Below are 18040 nucleotides of genomic sequence, written 5' to 3' on the forward strand. Positions count from 1 at the left end.
GTGGGCACTCTTTTATGACCAAGCCCCAGAGCGCTGTGCCTGCCTTCACATGTGGCTCGGAGAATTTATTTAAAACCTTATCACTTTCCATCCCAAAGAATTGTTTAAAAAATCAACACGTATTTGCGTTTTCCCCCCCCTTGCCCCACCGCCCTCAGGCGGCCGCCATGCAGGCGGCGGCCGTTACCCGGCGCAACGGCGGCGGCGCCATGAGGGAGGGCGGCGAGCCCGAGGGGCTGGCGCTGGAGCGGGAGCGGGAGCGGGAGCGGGGCAAGAAGTGAGAGCCCGGCGCGGTGAGGGGCGGCGGGCGCGAAATGGCGGCCGCGGGCTCCGCAGGGCGCCCCGCACGGGCGTGTGTGTGACGGGGGTCCCGCTGCCACAGGCGGCTCTCTGCCCTCAGGGACGCCCCGTGGGTGCTGCAGGAGGGCGGGCACCGCAGTGTGGGGCAGGGAGCGAGTGGGGCTTTGGTGTGGGCACTTAGTCCCCGCCGCTCGGTGTTGAGGTGATGGGGAGAAGGTGTAGGGAGGGTGGGCGGTAGGAAGAGCAGGGCAGGGGGCTGGGGTGGCACCAGGAGCCTGGAGAAACAGGATAAGGAATCCCAGACACATCTGAAGCTGGCATTGAACTGGAAAGGAAAATAGGGCCGGGAGTGGGAGCTGGGGTGCGGTAAGAAGTGGGTTATCACAGAATCATAGAGTATCTGAGTTGAAAGGGACCCACAAGGATCATCAAGTCTAGCTCCCGGGTCCTCAAAGACCCCCCAAATAAACATAGTCAGATCGTGTCTGTTTGGCATGGAGAAGAGAGAATGGAACAGGCTATGAGGCGCTCTTTATACACTCCTGTTCACCTTTTTCCACAGCATGGAATTAAACTGGCAAGTTGGATATTGCTACACCATCAGTATATACCTACAGGGAAAGTAGCTCATCTCTTTCTAGTGTAGTTCTGCAGAGATGATAACTTGTTACTGCTACCAGTTAGTCCCCTTGCTTAAGCAGCAAATGTTTCAAGATGTTTTTGTTTCCAGTTTGCTTAGGAAGTTACACATTTTTCTCTGTTAAAGAATGTTTTTGCCTTTTGAGTGTTAATAAATTAAAAGTTAGAAAGTGCCAGAAGCTCTTGTGCTGCCTTAAATCAGACCTTTAATATTTACATTTCTATACAATTTTGAGACATTCAGTTCCATGATGATTTTTCCTCCAGATGATGTTTCCTTCAGTGTCTGGGCTGAAGATTCTCTGCCAACTATTCCTGCAATTGTGAACTTTATCAATTGTTTATTCGCCAGTGGAAAGGGGGAATCCAGTATTAACAGAGTCAAAATGGTTAGGCAGCTTCTGGGCTCAAATTGGGACACAAAGGAGCTTGGTCATGCTTACACCTATGTGTAGGCACATGATCTTTTTCTGAATCTCCTGACCAGTAAGTAATGTGTCAGTGTAATAGATAAATTATCCTCTGCATAAACCAACTCTTTGGTTTACCAGATACTCAAGCTTGATATTATAGGTTCTCAGATAAAAATCTGAATATTGGCTTTGTTTCACTGCTTTGATTTTATTTTTTTTGAATTAATGAAAACCTGGGTATTTTATGCACCTTAAGTTCTTGCTGATATTCCTGAGAATGTTCTGCAAGACTGCGCCCAAAGTGCAAGTCACGTTATGAAGCTGTGCCTTTGCCAAGCAAAGGAAAAAATATGTATTAAATATACATACAAAAGTTTCTATTTTGATGGCATGACAGAGACACAATAAAAAACTTGTTGCTACAGGTGGATTATGCAACTGTTTCCCATGTTTGTCTTCTGTATGCAAATAGGCAACACCATTGTTGTCTATTTCAGAAGTTATGTATTCAGCCTAGCTGTTAGCAACCAGGTTTGTTAGAAACCAGCATCTAAACCAGTCGCTTCTGTAGTCTATGAATACAAAAAGGCTCTTTGAAGGTGTGATTCATCTGACCTACTTTGGCTGGCTGTTTCAGAGTGAGATGACTCACGCCCTAAGGAGTTTTCTCTCCATTGGGTATAAAGAAAGCTGAGGCTGACTGGCTCACAGATAGATGTCCGCATTCCTCCAGAGCAATCTCACCCTCGTCATCTTTTCACTGGCTTATTTGATTATTGTTCCATTTAGGCAGTTTGCTAACAGCCCACCTACTACTCTCATGAAGGGATTTTTACTTCAAAGGGTAAATTGAATCATCCGTGTCAGGAAGGGGTCTTTACCTAAGTACCTGCTGATTCTCAATGATTGTGGATATAATACTATGAAAGGCTTAATGAATGCCAGTAGCTTAAATCTGACACTGAATTACTGTAATCAAGATTCAGCACAGGTTCTGTTTGGGAAATGTCATGGTAAATGTTGCTGAGAGAGAGAAGGCATGTAAAACACGGCAGTATACTTCTTAATAGACAAAGAGTTCTTAAAGGCATACATTTATGCATGTCAGCTTACTCTATGGATTTACTATTGTCAGTAGGGTTGCATGTTAATTCAGCTTGTGAGATTTCAGCTTTTGTGGCTTTCCACATGAGGAAAGTTGTAGGATTTGCCCAGCACGCTGCTGACTGGCAGGGTTTCAATGCTGTATATGCTCTTCCATGTGGTGCCTTTTGCACTGTGTAGTATTGTTCCTGCTCTGTTCATAGATTCTGAAGACGTCTGTATATTTTGTCTTCTACACGAACCAGTAAAGGTCTGCCCCGTTGTAGAGCTGATGCCCTACAACTGACGATTTGCCTTGAGCTTCTCCCATAATGTTTCACTGGTTTCTCTCTCCAGTAAAGCAAATGGCCTCAGGCAGTCTTTTGGCTGACATATGCACCAGATACCCAGATCCGGATAACAAAACGTACAGAAAAATGGCCGTCATCCTAAGTGGCTGTCACTTTCAAGTAAAATAACACCTGCAAACTGTCTTAAAAGGAGACTCTGCATTTTTTTATTGTTATTTTCAATCACAGCCTTCTTACCTGAACTGCAGCTTTTTTCTCCTTTTCCTCACAAGAGCATTCCTGTTGTTTAGTATGGAAGCATGCGGTTAAGTGTGCCTGATGACAAACTGATGAGCTTCCAGGGTTTATGGACCTTTTTCTGTGATGACTAAGTTGTGTGTTGATATGGGAAAGATTCATAGGTCTTGAATATGTCTAGTTATTAATAAATGTCAGGTTGTCAGTAAAATCACACCTCAGCCCCTCAAAGTACAGACCAAGACACTGGACAAGCAGCTACACACAGCTGCTTTAAATTCACAGTAGCAGATAAGTGGTGTGGGCTGTCATTTCCTATCACAATTAGAAATACCTCCATAAATGCAAAATACATACTCCCAGTACAATAAGCAGCTGACGTATTTACCAAGTTGGTTGACGTGATTTATTTCTACATCTCTTTTCTGTCAGTGCAGGGACTATAATTTACTGAATATGCACTGAATAAAATAGAGAGCTTCTACCTTGCATACTTTTTAGTTTCTATTGGAATACTAAATGTTTAATAGTAATTTTTAAAAAAAATATTTTCAATTTCCAAATGAAAATAAGATTTTCTGTTGTGTAGCAATTACAGTCTGACACCTGACAACTTATCATTTCAGTGTACATTTTCATCCAGAAGGAATATAATTGGAAGTTGGCCAGCAGCTTTGCTAATGATGCAGAAAGAAGAATACAATCTAACTTGTACTTCTAAGAAATATTGTGCATAGTCTTGGAATGATAACAAATTAAAAACTGAAAGCACCGGATCTAAATAACTCTGTATTATGCTACCCTGCATCTATCTAAGCACCTATTTAGGGTTTTCTTGAAGAGGAAAAATTAATTAATTTGGCTACAGCTCAGCTTTAATTACAGCTTTGACTGTATCTAACTTCCAGGGTTCCTTCCTTCCAAAAGTACCATTCTAACACTCACCATCACCACAATTTCCTCTTTTCCAAGCACTGAGAGTTTGTCAGAAATCTGCTTTAAGGAAACCATATCCATTTTTATTGGAATGATACCAACAATATAATAAGATTTTGTCTTCCTTCTTCCTAGCCATCTGCGTCTTCCATTTGGAGTGGAAGCAAATAACCAGCAGCAAACAGATTTCCTCTGTTTTTCCTGCATCTAAGCTTCCTGACTCGTTCATTTCAGCTCTGTCTTTGGTGAGACTTTCACCACAACCTTTTCTGTCTCCAGTATGTCACCTGTGCTTTCATTCTTTGTTTGCCTGTGATCCCTGCTCTGATTTAAAGTTGGTAGGGAACAACAGCGTTAGAGCAACAAGAGATTGGAAGATGCAGTTCTCCTCTGCCATTAGAGATTTCTGTCCTCCAGTGTGCTTCTTGCACCGAAAACTTACCTGAATTACCTTTAATTACCCTTATGCTTATTTTATTTTCTTTAAATTCAGTACTTCCTCTGGTGCAGGTAGGTGGGTTGTACTCTTGTCTAAGTCCTCTCCTAGATTCTGCTACTGGTCATAGATCCAGGGCAGCAAGAGTCCAGTTTCCAAGGTATTTGCCAGTTGCCTGGCTGCCCAAGCAGTATATGAAAGTAATCAATGGGCAAAAAGTGTATTTTCTTACAAGGAAATATTCTGTTTTCAAATAAAGAATTCCTTAGGCATCTTTTAGTTGAAGAATTAATGCCACTGTCTTTTCTACATTTGTTTAATGCTGATGATGTGCTGGGCAGATATTACATCTTAGGAAACATCAGTGTTGTTTTGTAATGGAAGTAATTTTATTCACAAAATAGGCACAATTCTGTTGTTTTTAACACACTGTAATGCATTAAGTGTAATTAATGTTAATGTAACTATAAAGAAAAAATACATAAAACGTGAACAAAATGATGTAATTACATAGAAAAGACTGATAGATACTTCATCTAAAAATATATTTGATTTAGTCTTTTTTACCTTAATAATTAGATTAATGTAGTAGTGAATTAATTGATTTCTCTAAAACCACAGGCAGATGCTTGAAAACTCAATATTTGAATTGAGAAACACAGTAAAAGAACTGGAAAAGAGACTTAGCAGTGTTCAAGATGAAGGTAAGTGAATTGCAACAGAATCTTGTAATCAGTTAGGAATTGTAACAAATTAATTCTTCTGGGTAGACCCTACAGAGATACAAGCTTTTATTTAGGAATTTTAGTTTTTCCTTTTTGAACACGCTTATTATAGGTGTGATAATTGCAAACATGAAATTACGGAATGCTAAATACTGCATATTAGTTTTTTTTTCTTGTTAATTATTGAAGAAACAATGGATAACATGAATATATAGAGTTAGTTGGTTAATATTCTGGCCACAGTAAGCCCATTGAAACAAATCCCTTGATTTATGTTTTCAAGCTGTTTTGTAATTCAAATGAATGCTTCCTCATTATGAGGATGACTAACTGGAGAGTTTCTCAGTCTCCAGAACAAAGTAGGAACAGTTTGAAAGAATGTTAACTTATATTTGAAAACGCATAAAATAATTCGGGAAACAGAATAACCCTATGTTTGTTTTTAAGGTAATGAATGGAAAACCAGATACGAGATGCAAGTAGAATTGAATAGACAGCTGGAAAGGCAAATTAGTATTCTAAAAGACAAAATGGAGCTTATTCGTGGAAACCCAACAGGTAGAAATGGATATCCATAACCGTCTTGCAATAGAAATAGTGATTATATGTTGAATGATTATTAATGGGTTGCATCTTTTGCTTATTTGTAGATAAATTGTCCATTGTTCGCATCTTTGATCAAATGCCTGTGGTGAGTACAATGGAATTCAATCGCTTAAGTATCAAAATCACAGTGTAATTAAAGAACTTGTATAATTGATACTGTTCCATGACAAAAAATATCAGTGGCCCTGTCTAGAAACCAAAGCAATCAGGCCTGCTTACTTTTACATGGTTTCAGATATGCATGCAGTTGCTTAAGAGTGTGTAAGGCATAGAGGAAAATAATTAAGTAGGAGAAAATAATTAAGTAGGAAGAATATAAGACCTAAACGTTGGGAAGAACTACATAGTGGAATTTTTGACTGAGTGATGGCTGTGTGTCGCTTGTAGCAACGCATATGCGATGGAACAGCTAGTCAAGTCAATAAATAGAAAAATGTAAGACCTTGATCACAAACTCAAAGAATTATATAGGCTGGAAGGGACCCACTTTGATATCTTCAACTCCAACACCCCTACTCAAGTAGGGTCAGCTTCAGCAGGTTGCCCAGCATCGTGCCCAGTTGGGTTTTGAATATGTCCACAGACAGAGACTCCACAACTTATCTGGGTAATGTGTTCCAGTATTAGAACACCCTCACAGTGAGAAAGTGTTTTCTTTTGTTCAGATGAAACTTCTTGTGTTTTAATTTGTGCTGATCACCTCTTGTCCAGTCACTGGGCACCACTGAGAAGAGCCTGGCTCCCTCTTCTTTTCCTCCCTTCAGGTATTTATACACATGGGTAAGATCCCCCTGAGTTTCCTTTTCTCCAGTCAGAAAAGTCCCAGGCCTCTCCTCATATGAGATGCTCCATTCCCTTAATCTTTATAGCCCTGTTCTAGACTTGCTCCAGTATGTCCACATCTCTCATGGACTGGGGAGCTCAGAACTGGACACACTACTCCAGATGCAGCCTCACCAGTGCCGAGGGGAGGATCACCTCCCTCAGCCTGCTGGCAACATTCTTCCTAATGCAGCTGTTAATGTTTTTGGCTTTCTTTGAGGCAAGCACATATTGCTGATCCATGGTCAGCTTGTTGTCCACCAGGATCCCCAGGTCCTGCAGAGCTGCTCTCCAGTTGGTTGGCGCCCTGCATAAACTGGTGCCTGGGGTTTTCCTCACCAGGGGCAAGGCTTTGAATTTCCCCTTGTTGAATTGAATTTCATGAGGTTCCCCTGTGTCTATTTCTCCAACCTGTCAAGGTCCCTCTGAATGGCAACACAACCCTCTGGTGTATCAAGCACTGCTCCTAGTTTTATATCATATGTGATAAGAAATATCAACAGTTGCAGTCACATTTTAAATAATATAGTTACAGGAAAATTCCTCGTTTTACAGTAAGTATTCCGGTTTTGCCACAGAAAGTGTCTGTTTTCAGTTTTAAATTTTTATTTATTAATATGTTCATATTTCACCATCTGCATTTTAACAAAGCAGAAAACATTTTCCTTTGATCTTGAGGAGAAAATGGTAAGAAAAAACAGCAAATATTTTGGCCATTAAGAAATCTGAAGTAGGAAATGAAGTGAAACAAGTTTAGATTCAGGACTATTTTTCCTTAGTCTGTCATGTGCTGAAATATTTTACTTTGAGACCTTTTCTGCTTCTTAACCACTTTTAGAAGTAGGGAAGGTAGATATAGAAGTGGCAATAATGCCTTGTTGCATAAGCACGAGTAATGACCATTAATTATCACAAGGCAGGGCTTTGAGGATTTTTATTTTTATTCCAACTTATGCACTTTAAGAAGTCAAAAAAAGCCTCTCTGAGTGTCTCCATCTGATTCTTGTGCTTCAGATTCTGAAGATTAATGGGAGTTCACTGAGCCTAGAGGAGGCTGCATGCCATATTAGTGGGAATGATTGCTCGTTGTAAGCAGCGTGTTAATAATTAATTGCTCTTCCTGATCTGATCTGTGGCCTTCGGGTTGTAAATATTCTTGCCAGTTTTAGTACTGTCCTAGACTCCATGGTGTTTTCTAGATGGCTGGATTTTTTTTTAACAACCACTTAAAAGCAATAGCAGAACAAAATCCTTCCCATCCCGCTTGCCTATGTCAGGGAGTTGATTAGAAAATACACCTGGAATTATATGTGAAGAGAAGTCTTGAGCACAGAGCATTGCTCTAAAAAATTTGCAGCAGAGTTTGCTTCAGACAAGGTTATTCCTGCCAGCCTGTGAAGCACTGACTGGCACACACACTGACAGTATTAAAAGCATTTATTTCCATCGAATTTCCAACACTGTCTTAACCAATCCAATTACACCTTGCCTAGAACCTGAAGAGTCATTACCAGTTAGATAATCTGTGAGCTTTATTATAGATAATCTGTGAGCTGTGCTGCACCGATTCAGTACATTTCTAATCCCTACTAAATTCTGCCTTGCCTCTTCACCTATGGGCTATTGTTCTAAGAGGTTTGATCGCTGTTCCTGTAAAGGAAATAATGACAGCAGAACTGAAAGATTCCTACTGCCAGAAGGAATCTAGGAAATGATTTGGAGAGTCTTGGACTTACACAGTTACACCTAAGGAAGTACAGAGCCCATGTGCCATGCCATATTTTTTCTCCTACCGTTTTTCACCCTTCCAGTTTAGAGCGAATACATTCATCTGTTGACTAGCCAGAGGGGAAAAAAAAAAAAAAAAAAAGGTGTTTAGGGATTTAGTCTGATGTTTCATTTTGGCTTGTTTTGATTGTTGGGAGACAGAAAGAGAGGAAGAAAATAGATGTATTTTGGGGGCTTTGCTGGTTTTTTTTTTCACTGAAGGTATCGGAACAGTCAATGTGTTTACAGTTATTCTTGCAGAATGCAGAGCTTTTGGCAGGTAAAACATTGGTAAAAAAAATGCACAGATCAATTTGTGGTGCCTAAGCATATAGATTTATCCAAATCCATTTTATGTATTTGAGACTCGTTCAGGGAAGCAGGGGGGAATATTTAGCTTCTCCACAGATGAGAATAAAGAGCAGATGTGGTGAGTGGGTGTAGAAAAGCAAAGAGCTTTACAGCCAGTCATCAATCTACATTCGCTCAGAGTAAAAATGCTGAGAGTGTGTATATATAAAAATTGAGTGTGTGCATTAAATGAAAAGTACATTATGATATTCAGTTTTCAACTTGCTGTTGCATATGAAGTTCTGTGAAAAGATAGCAAAGTGATTTTTCAGCAAAATGATACAGTTTCTAGGGTATGACAACAATGGACAGTAGATTTTGAGCAACACTTTTAGAAAATAAAATAGCATCTTCAAGACCTTTTTGAGGTATCTCAAAGGTAGTAAGGATATTTATCTCACTTGGCTAGCCATTTAAGGTCTTACCGTAGGTAACAGAAGGAGAAAAGCATGTCCACAGAGTAATTCATCTCATTTAAAGATAGGTAGGATAAAATATTTTCTTGCTATCAAGCAATACAGGAAAGTTTTTTAAAAAAGATTAGTCAACAGGGACTCTGCCAGTGAGCAAGCTATAAAAACCTGAATGAAAGAGAAGAACACAAACACAAATTCTGGAGTGAGGAAAAAGGAAAGGCAGGGGATTTTCTATGTTCATAAATTGCAATAATTGTTGCAGATGGCTTGCACTTATTTCACTTCAGAATTAGAATCTTACTGATGAATGATTCCTTGCTGTTAAAACACCCCTAAATCATATAAATATACAACTATCCTTCTGAAGTCCTTATACTATCTTGAGATGTTCTCTTTTTTTTAAATTAAAAAAAAAAAAAGATGAAGGTGTCACATGGCAGTAAATGCAGATTCAATACCTCAAACACTCGTATTTTCATAGCCAAGATACAGAAGAGCATTTTTTTTGTACTGATGCTGGATTAAAAATAACCTAAATGGTGACAAGCACAGGGGAGTTGCAACATTGAAAACTGTTTAGTCAGTAATTTCCTTTATGTCCCAATGAATAATAGAAATGTCATACACTATTTCAGGAATAATTACAGGCAGAATGCCTCCTCTCTAAAGCTTAACATGCTGTGAATTTTATTTACCCCCTTAAACATAGCGCATTCATTTGTTCACGTTTTTTCATTAAGTGAGTTTTGGTGAAATACATGTTGTCTGCTAATTTCCTGGATAAGTAGAAAGAAAATGATTTCTATCACCATTTCTGCAAGAAGGATCCCTAGATAGCAGCTTTAGTATGCAAATACTGAAAAGCAGACTACAGAATCAGTTCAGAAGAGCACACTCCCGATAGCATTGCCTTAGCAACGCTCTAGTTAAGATTAGCCAAAGAGCCCTGGTTTCAGTGATAAATCACCATTTTCAGGACTGCCCAGCACCATAGCTGAGAAAATTCTCACACTGAGGGCCAGATACTTGCTTTACAAAGCTGCCTCTCTGACACCGTAATGACCACGTGCAGCAATCCTCACACAGCGACCTCAGGGGTTCTGCTGTCAGTTTTAAACTGCAAGGAGAACATGTGGCAGTGTCACACTGGAGAAGGTGTTGGCAACGTAACTGGAGGGGCATCTTGTGTTTGCAAAAACATGCAACGAAGAATTTATATTTCTGTAGGTGTTGATGACTGCCTATAGGGAACATCAGCACTTCACGATGGCATAGGAAATGTTGACAATTCCTTTAGCAAGTCACTGTGAAATGGCCCTGGTTGTTCTTGCTGGATTAAGTCACCAATAGCTCTGTGTGAAAAACAAATCTGGTATCCTGTCTTCTCTGTCAGGCTTCAAAGTATTTTGGAGAAAGTTGTGTAGTCTGGTCTGACAGCCCTAAGCTGCCTCCTGCCTCCTCACAGACTTCCCGTTCCTACGCCTTTCATCCGACTTAGGACAAGCATTTTGGATGCCTCCAGGAGACCTTTTTGACTTGCATTTTTCCCTTTCTTTGTCATGTTGGCATTAATTGTTCCTCCTGGTGGCCTTGCACAAAGCAGCAGACTGTTTTACTCAGATCACTTTGTGGTATTCCCACAGGCAGAATGCACTCGGTATTTCAAAGAAAACAATCAGTGAGAAACCTCGCAGTCAACTGACTTTATTAGCTGGCTGCTCTCCAGCTGGGTGCCAGTTCAGGAATTCCAACGATGGCTTGGCGATTGACTGGGACCCTTGGATATCTCCCAAGGAAAATGTATAATGAAACAATCTAGGCTTTTTCTGAAAGGCCTTGCAGGAGAGACAGTAAGTGAAACATATCGGAGCCAATAACATCTTGTTTTGTCAATCTGAACCACAGCAAGGGAGCAGTTTCAACTTCCTCTCCCCTAGTTCAGCAGCTGACCTCTCTGAGAAAGCCTGTGGAGACCATCGGCATAAGGATTTGGGTAGCGCTGCCCCACGCCTGGTTACACTGAGGGAACCTGAACTTGCCAGCAAATCTCCAGGCTGATCTCTTTACCCTGGCCCTTGACAACGTGTGATGCAAAGAGTGCGCTGCATTCATGCAGTTCAGCTCTGTTTGGTTTTGCATATATTGAATATTTGCACGTCTGAAGAGCATACTAACCACAAGGGGGCACTTGACATTTAAACAAGTACAGAGATTCTTCACCTCTACTGAAGTATTTACAGTATCCACTGCATGTATATCGACAGTATATTTTGTGTAGAAATATGCTATGCTACATAATTTTTATGTATAATTTTTCCAGTAATTGCAACAATATACGTGTAGTGACTTTATCGATATCAACTTAAAACTAATTTCGGTTACAGTAAAACTAAAGACGTAACATTGATTTTTGCTCTTGATGAGTTTAAAATGATATGTTAAAAGATTCAGCTAAATCAGCTGATGAACATCAGCTGCTAGTGTTGGAGGGAGAAGAGTTTATTTTCTAAACAAAACCTAATTTGATTTAAAATGTTAAGTAGAACGGATTGCAAAGGCTTCGTTTTTTTTTTTTCTCCTATACAACTGACAGATGTATTGCTTCTGTTCTAACTCATGGAGAAGAATTAAAAAAAAAAAAAAAGCTGAATCAAATTGCCATAACAATCAATAGTTTGCATAAGCTCTGATGAAAGCATGTTTGAGCTTCTTGATGATGTCACATATTTGTCACCTGGTCTGTTGTAGAATTATTGATTGCCACATCTGTTGCCAGTGATAGCAGGGCAAGGAAAAATCCAGAATGAAAATAACTTCTGTGGGTAGCTTTAAAATTTGGCTGCAGTAGCCTTCTGTACATTTTTGTTTTCTGGCAAGTGTTAAGCCAAATATGTAACTTCAGTTGAATGAGAAGAAAAATATGTGAAAAAAAAGAACTGGAGAATTGGTGTTCCCTTTGTGAAAATCTGGGCTTTTGCCACTGCTGGGCGCGAGACTTAATGTATCGTTGCTCCGAGAGTGCATCTTGCTAAGCCCTGCAAAATTGCTTTACAGAAAGAAAGTATTCATTTAAAATCTCAGTGTGTCTTTTAGCTTACCAGATTGCTGAAAGGGGCTTGACATAGGCAACTTAATGAAAACTAAGAATCTTAAATTCGGGTTAAATCCCTTAGTCAGCTTATGTCTCCCTTTTAGGGATACATTGTCCAGCTATTCAAGGCTCAGTAGAAGAAAATGTAAAAAATCTGACTTGAAACAATATTTCAATATTCAGTCAAAGCAATACCAGGAATAAGTCATTTGACTTCTAAAAATCTTTTTCAGAATTTATCTTACTGGCTTATCCTGGAGACTCGTTGGCAATTTCTTCCGGGGGAGCGCTGCATTGCTGGGGGGGGGGGGGGGTTGCTCCTTCTGGTTCTCTTGAGCTCTCACTGGTCCTTGGTTTGTATTGAGGCTTTTCTGTGCTCCTCCTAGAGCTCTTGTACAAGTCGGTGTTACTATAGGCTGTAAGCTCTGCTTTCTGTGAGCTTTTGCTCTTGTGTTGGCTCTGTTAAGCGCTAAGCTGATCATATAACCATAAGCATCAAGATCTGAATGTGTTACTTTTTCTTTTTTTTTTTTTTTTGTGTGTGTGTGTGTAGTTGCTTCCCACTGAATTCAGGAAAGAGAAACCCAGTCCTTAAGTCCTTAACAGTTTGGCTGAGTTCATATGCTGGTGTTTCCCACTTCCCGATTTGTATTGCTGTGCAGGAGCTAAAGACTTCAGGCATATAAGTTAGTTATTCAGTTACTGCCTTGACCATAAGGGAGGAGGTAACTTACAACCAGTCTTTATTACCATGGGTCTCTAAGACCTTTCTGAAATTGTACCGCGGAACATTTTCTCGTGTCTGTTTTTGAAATTGCCTTCCATAATGTTTGGGGACCTGTAGAGTCTTATTAGTTGAGCAGGAACATCTATCTGGCTAGATTCATGTAAGAAGTTGAGTATTGCTGTAACTGAGCTCTGCAGTGTCTGTTAGATGCCTGGACCCAGGAACAAAAATTAGAATGCTGAGTTAGCAACCTGAGTTTCCTCGGTATTAACTGGGAGAAGGGCAGATAGATCGGGATTCACAACAGAGTGCATAATAGATGAAAGACTATTGGAAAGGTGGTAAGAAATGCAGAAGAATTGTGTTTGAAATCCTGTCTCCTTTCCAGAAGTATGCATGGCCTTGCATCCATTTTCACTTTTTCCTTCTCCGTCCCTGTAAATTTTGTTTTCCTGACTGGTGAGCAGCTTAGCTTCAACAATTATCTCAACATTAGTAAGAATGATGGCAAAGACACTCTCAGGATGTGAGGTGCTGTGAATTAAAGCACTTAGGGTGGCAGAGGACTAAAATGTAACCTTCTAATTTTATTGTGAGTTAATATTTAGGCTGTTAGGCAGAAGAGAAATCATTCCTCATGTAATATAGATAGAGCATGCTTATCAGGTTGTGCCCTGGTGGGGTACAACCAGGACCACCAGAAAGCTTTGCTTTGAGACTCTGTAAAGACTTCCAGCAGCAAACTAAGCACCTTGATTAAGGTTGTTCTTATGGGAAGTTACATTAGCAACAGTTGAGATGCCGACCTAAGTTTTATGACAAAATCAGATGTGAATGTAAGACATTGTATAGACTGCTTCAGGATGTTAGTTTCTGCCTGAAGTGTAATTTAGATACTGGTCCCTTTTTGGTTTGGGGTTTCACTTCCCAATTTATAAATTGGGAGCTATTTCACTTTCCTATTTTTCCGGAGGCACACAGATTCTGTAGAAATGATAACTGTATACCGTAGTCACATCATCAACTTATTTCTGTCTGTTTGCTCATCAAAAGCAGTGGTGTAGTACACAGTTTGCTTGCAGTTGGATCTCATCCTTGCTCCAGAGCTGAATGAGTGCCCAGGCATCTGCACTGGACCAGCTGCATTGGCAGCAAAAAATAGAGAGCACTTTTGAAAAGGTTAAATGAAAAAAAGATCTAAAAGTAGTCTGCTCTTGAGGTGAAAGAACTCAAAGAAGTTAGACTGATACTGTCACTGAGGAGATACCCAATTGCTCTGTTGTGACTCACAGCTGCAACACCACGCTTGCTGTCTTACAGAGCACTGATGGATGGTCTTGTGAGGAAATAAGTAGTGGGGTGTGGATTTACACAGCAGAAATCTTGAGAACAGCATGAACTTCTGTGTTTACTGTGTTTCAGTTTACTATGGGGGTACAAAAAATGTTGTACAAAAATATACTGTCATGTGGTTGTAATCGTTAATGTGTAATCAAGTCAGTAAGACCAAAAAAGTTAGTTTTCCCAGCTTGACCGTGCTGAGGCCTTTGCTATTGGTCTTTTTTTAAAATTCTGCACAGACACTGATGTAATGAAAAAGCACATGACCCTAGTGGAATTTAGCCAAATCTTCTCTTTAATCTGCAGCTTTGTTTCTGTCCTTGAGTTGGCCAACATTAACTATTCAATATAGGAGCCTTCTGTATTAGGACAAAGGTTTCATCTGCATCCAAGGTACTTCTGTGTTAATTAGGAAAAAAAAAAAGAAAAACTCAATTCTTTTCAGTTCTCCAGTGTGTCTGTTGTAACAGATTAAAGTTAGTAACAGTTCAGTCATGTGTGAAACATTCTTCAAAGATTCAGCTCTTCTGTATCTCCCTTTTTCTGAACAGTGGGAGGGGTTATCCTCTCTTGGCAACGTGTTTTAATGCACCGTGTCTTTTGCCATGCTCCTGCAAAATCTTGACTTTAATGAAAATCATTCCTAGGGAAATCTAAGTAACAGCCAGAAATGGTTTTGTGAAAAATAAAGTTTGGAAATGAATAAGTAATGTGATGTACAGAAAATTATGAAAGAGAAAAAAAGATGGAACGATCTGCACATACTAGAAAGGAGAAGACTGGAGATTTTGAACAGGCAGATGTGTATGTTTGGTGGCCATCTCTCAGAAACTATTGGTAAGAAAGAATTTTACTGATGTAGAAAATAGAATGGTTTGATGGTGTCCAGAATCAAGGATATAAGCTATGGACCTGAGGTGAAAATGCTCATATAAGAATGACATAATCTTTTGTGTAATGGCAAAGGACATTTAGGACATTTTCAAGTTCACTATGAAACAAGCCAAAGAAGACTGCCAGTCTTCTTGGTCAAAAGACCAAGGTGCTGACCAAGAGATGGAGGGCACAGTTGTAACAATAAAATAAAGGTCAACAGATGGCTTAAGACTGGGTTTGGGATTTTTTTTTAACCATTAGCAAACATTTATAAACAACTTTCTAAGAAACAGTCTATTCACCGATACCAGCCTTATGGCATTTGCATGATGAGTAAGGAAAAATTACAAGAAAGAGGAGATAAGAATACTTGGAGAGATTCATATTATTTTCCTTTACATGTTTTATACATGGGAAATGAATATCCGGTAAATAAACGCATTGCAAAGTTTTATGTCAGTGAGAAGAATAACTGAGTCTGCTAAGACAATGGTCAGGTAGTCAGTACAGAAAGTAAAAGAGTTCAGCTATTCTGGCTAAGAAGATGCTGCAGTTAGAAATAAAAAATAAAATAAAATCCTGAAACAGATCCTTCTTTTACAAAGGGGGCCTAGGCAGACAAGTAGAAAAAAAGTAGAGCCTGAAAAGTAATATATTGATAATGGAAATATGATGGGATAACAAGTATTAAAGATACACACTTTGCAGGAAAGATCAAAGCAGAGGTACATGTGGTACATTGCAGATACGAGAGACTTTTACATGTTTGTAAATTTTTTCTTCATCATCTGTTTGAATTAAATCATCTGGAGGAAGGATAGGAAAACATTTTTATCACAATAATATTTGCCAATAGTATTGAAATACATATTGAAATACATATTGAATCACTTAAATGTTAGGACACCTGTATTTTCTTGTCTATATGTAGTTGTCCACTTCTCAGCTAGATCTTCAGTTCCTACTACAGGCAGTGGAAGTCTTGTCGATACAGTCAGCTTAGTATAGAGATGGGTATCTAAATTCATCTCAGTAGGTATCTTTGGTGGAATAGTTGTGTAAGCAGAGACTTGAGGGCATTTCAGTACAGAATTGCCCACTGCTGCTTCAGAAGGATACGCATCTCCTGCAACCCATGTGTCATGTCTGCCACATACAGATATCTTGGACACCCTACGGCATCTCAAATGGCAGCTGAATTGTAGCTGCTCAGCTGAATGACTCTGAGCATCGTTGATTGTACTGACTGTGACTCTTAGCAGGAGCTTAGTTCACATGCGGACTCTCAAATGTAGATATTCTCACCTCAGAGTGAATACTGTCCATGCCATCAAATATATATATGAATATAATATTTGGATGGATATGAATTTGGGTACAATACCATTAGATGACTATTTCCAGAAACTCTTATCACATGTGATGCTTATAAATAAAGGCTAAAAACCAAGCACTGGTAATAGTGATGAGGCAGCGATCTCAGTGGTTGTGATAGCACATTTTATCAGAAAATGCTGGATAAAAAGGAGGGAATTCTATTTTGGATTTAGAGAATCTAGAAGAACATTATAGAAAAGCCAGTCATAAAATTGTCAGATCTAGTAATCATAAAAGCATTTGTTTTAATTTAAACACGTATATATTGCCTAAGTTTTCAATAAGGGCAGGAACAATAAAATGCAGGACAAAGAAAGAGCTAGCTAATGTCAGCAAGTGTGTGGATGTAATGGCAGTAACCAAATCCTAAGGAAAACTCAAGGAGCTGGTTAGGCTTAAATTGAGGGAAATGGGTAATCTCTACCTTAGGATTTTGAGAGAACTGGCTGGCTACATTACAGATCTGATAGCAAGTGGTTTTAATAAAGCTGTGGATGGTAGTATTGTGTGCATTAAAGAATAGCATTTTTTTTTCTAGATTTAAGATAAAGGAGTAATTGGGGCAAAACAAAACTGAAATACAGATTTGTTAAAAGTGGTTCATGCCAGGCAAACCTGTTAACTTTTTGTGATGAGACAATAGATTTGTTGTCAGGATAAACACAGTAATTCCGTTCACCGTGACCTCTGATAAAGATACTGTGTCACATGGGAAGTGGCTGTTTGGAGACAATGATAATTAATCAATTTGTTGAAGGAGTAAGGAGCTGGCAGATGGAACATAATAGTGTATAAGAGGCTGCTGGGAGAATACAAGCAGGGTTCTTCCAGGACTAGGTTTAGGACTAATCTCAGCATGCTATGCATGACCTTGATATACAATATAGAAATAAATTATGACATTTTCCCCTGATACCAATTATGCAATATATTAGGAATCTGGATGTTGTTTAGAAAAAGAGTGACATCGAAGAGTAGATTATTAAAAATGGGTTTTAAATTTAATAGTATAGACCAAAGGACTGAGGAAGTAGTAAACCAATTCTTTTATGAATTGAGAGCTGATCACATGGACACAGCTGCAGAGGGGAGTCTTCTACTGAGGGTATAGAGAGGTATTATTCTATTTGATCTCATGTTGACTGTAAGCCCTCACCATGCAGCTGTGAAAAAGGAAAATGCAACGTTAACATTTCTCTATACAGATAAAGAAGCATTACGGACATTGTTAAGGCAGTGAGATGGCTTCTGGAGTACTGCATGCTCCAGTATGGTTCTGCTCTCCAAGTGTAAGTGTGGGCTCCAGCTGGTGTACAAAGGGCGACTGTGATGATCAGATGAAAGGACAGGCTGCTGCATGAGAGACCATTTTAAAAAGCTCATCTTATTTATCCTAGTAAAATGAATGTTGAAATAAGACATTCCTGGTTTCTCTATATAACATCAAGAAGAAGAGCAGTTACCTTAAATATAACTTCAATACGATAACAAACAGGTATGAGCTTACCTTGAATAATCCAAGGCAAGAAATTTAAGAAATTAGTCTATTCAAGCCTCCTAATAAGAATGTATCTACTGGATGAAGT

At 39.3% G+C, this 18040-nt stretch overlaps 1 protein-coding gene across 3 annotated transcripts in view; it reads left to right on the plus strand.

Moving 5' to 3' along the window:
• Positions 1 to 50: 50 nt before the first annotated feature.
• The window catches only part of CCDC169 (coiled-coil domain containing 169), a 30700-nt gene continuing 12710 nt past the window's right edge, over positions 51 to 18040 (plus strand). The window contains exons 1-4 of one of the 3 annotated variants that reach the window (XM_080603106.1): positions 51 to 277; positions 4977 to 5059; positions 5528 to 5638; positions 5731 to 5771. In XM_080603106.1, coding sequence (XP_080459232.1) covers positions 168 to 277; positions 4977 to 5059; positions 5528 to 5638; positions 5731 to 5771 — 345 coding nt within the window. In that variant the 5' untranslated portion in view covers positions 51 to 167. Of the gene's footprint in view, positions 294 to 363; positions 503 to 4976; positions 5060 to 5527; positions 5639 to 5730; positions 5772 to 18040 lie in introns of those variants that run through there. The other 2 variants (XM_080603107.1, XM_080603108.1) reach the window with 2 other exon arrangements.

The sequence above is a fragment of the Anser brachyrhynchus genome (genome assembly GCF_964034855.1).
Source record: "Anser brachyrhynchus genome assembly, chromosome: 1".
NCBI lineage: Eukaryota > Metazoa > Chordata > Aves > Anseriformes > Anatidae > Anser > Anser brachyrhynchus.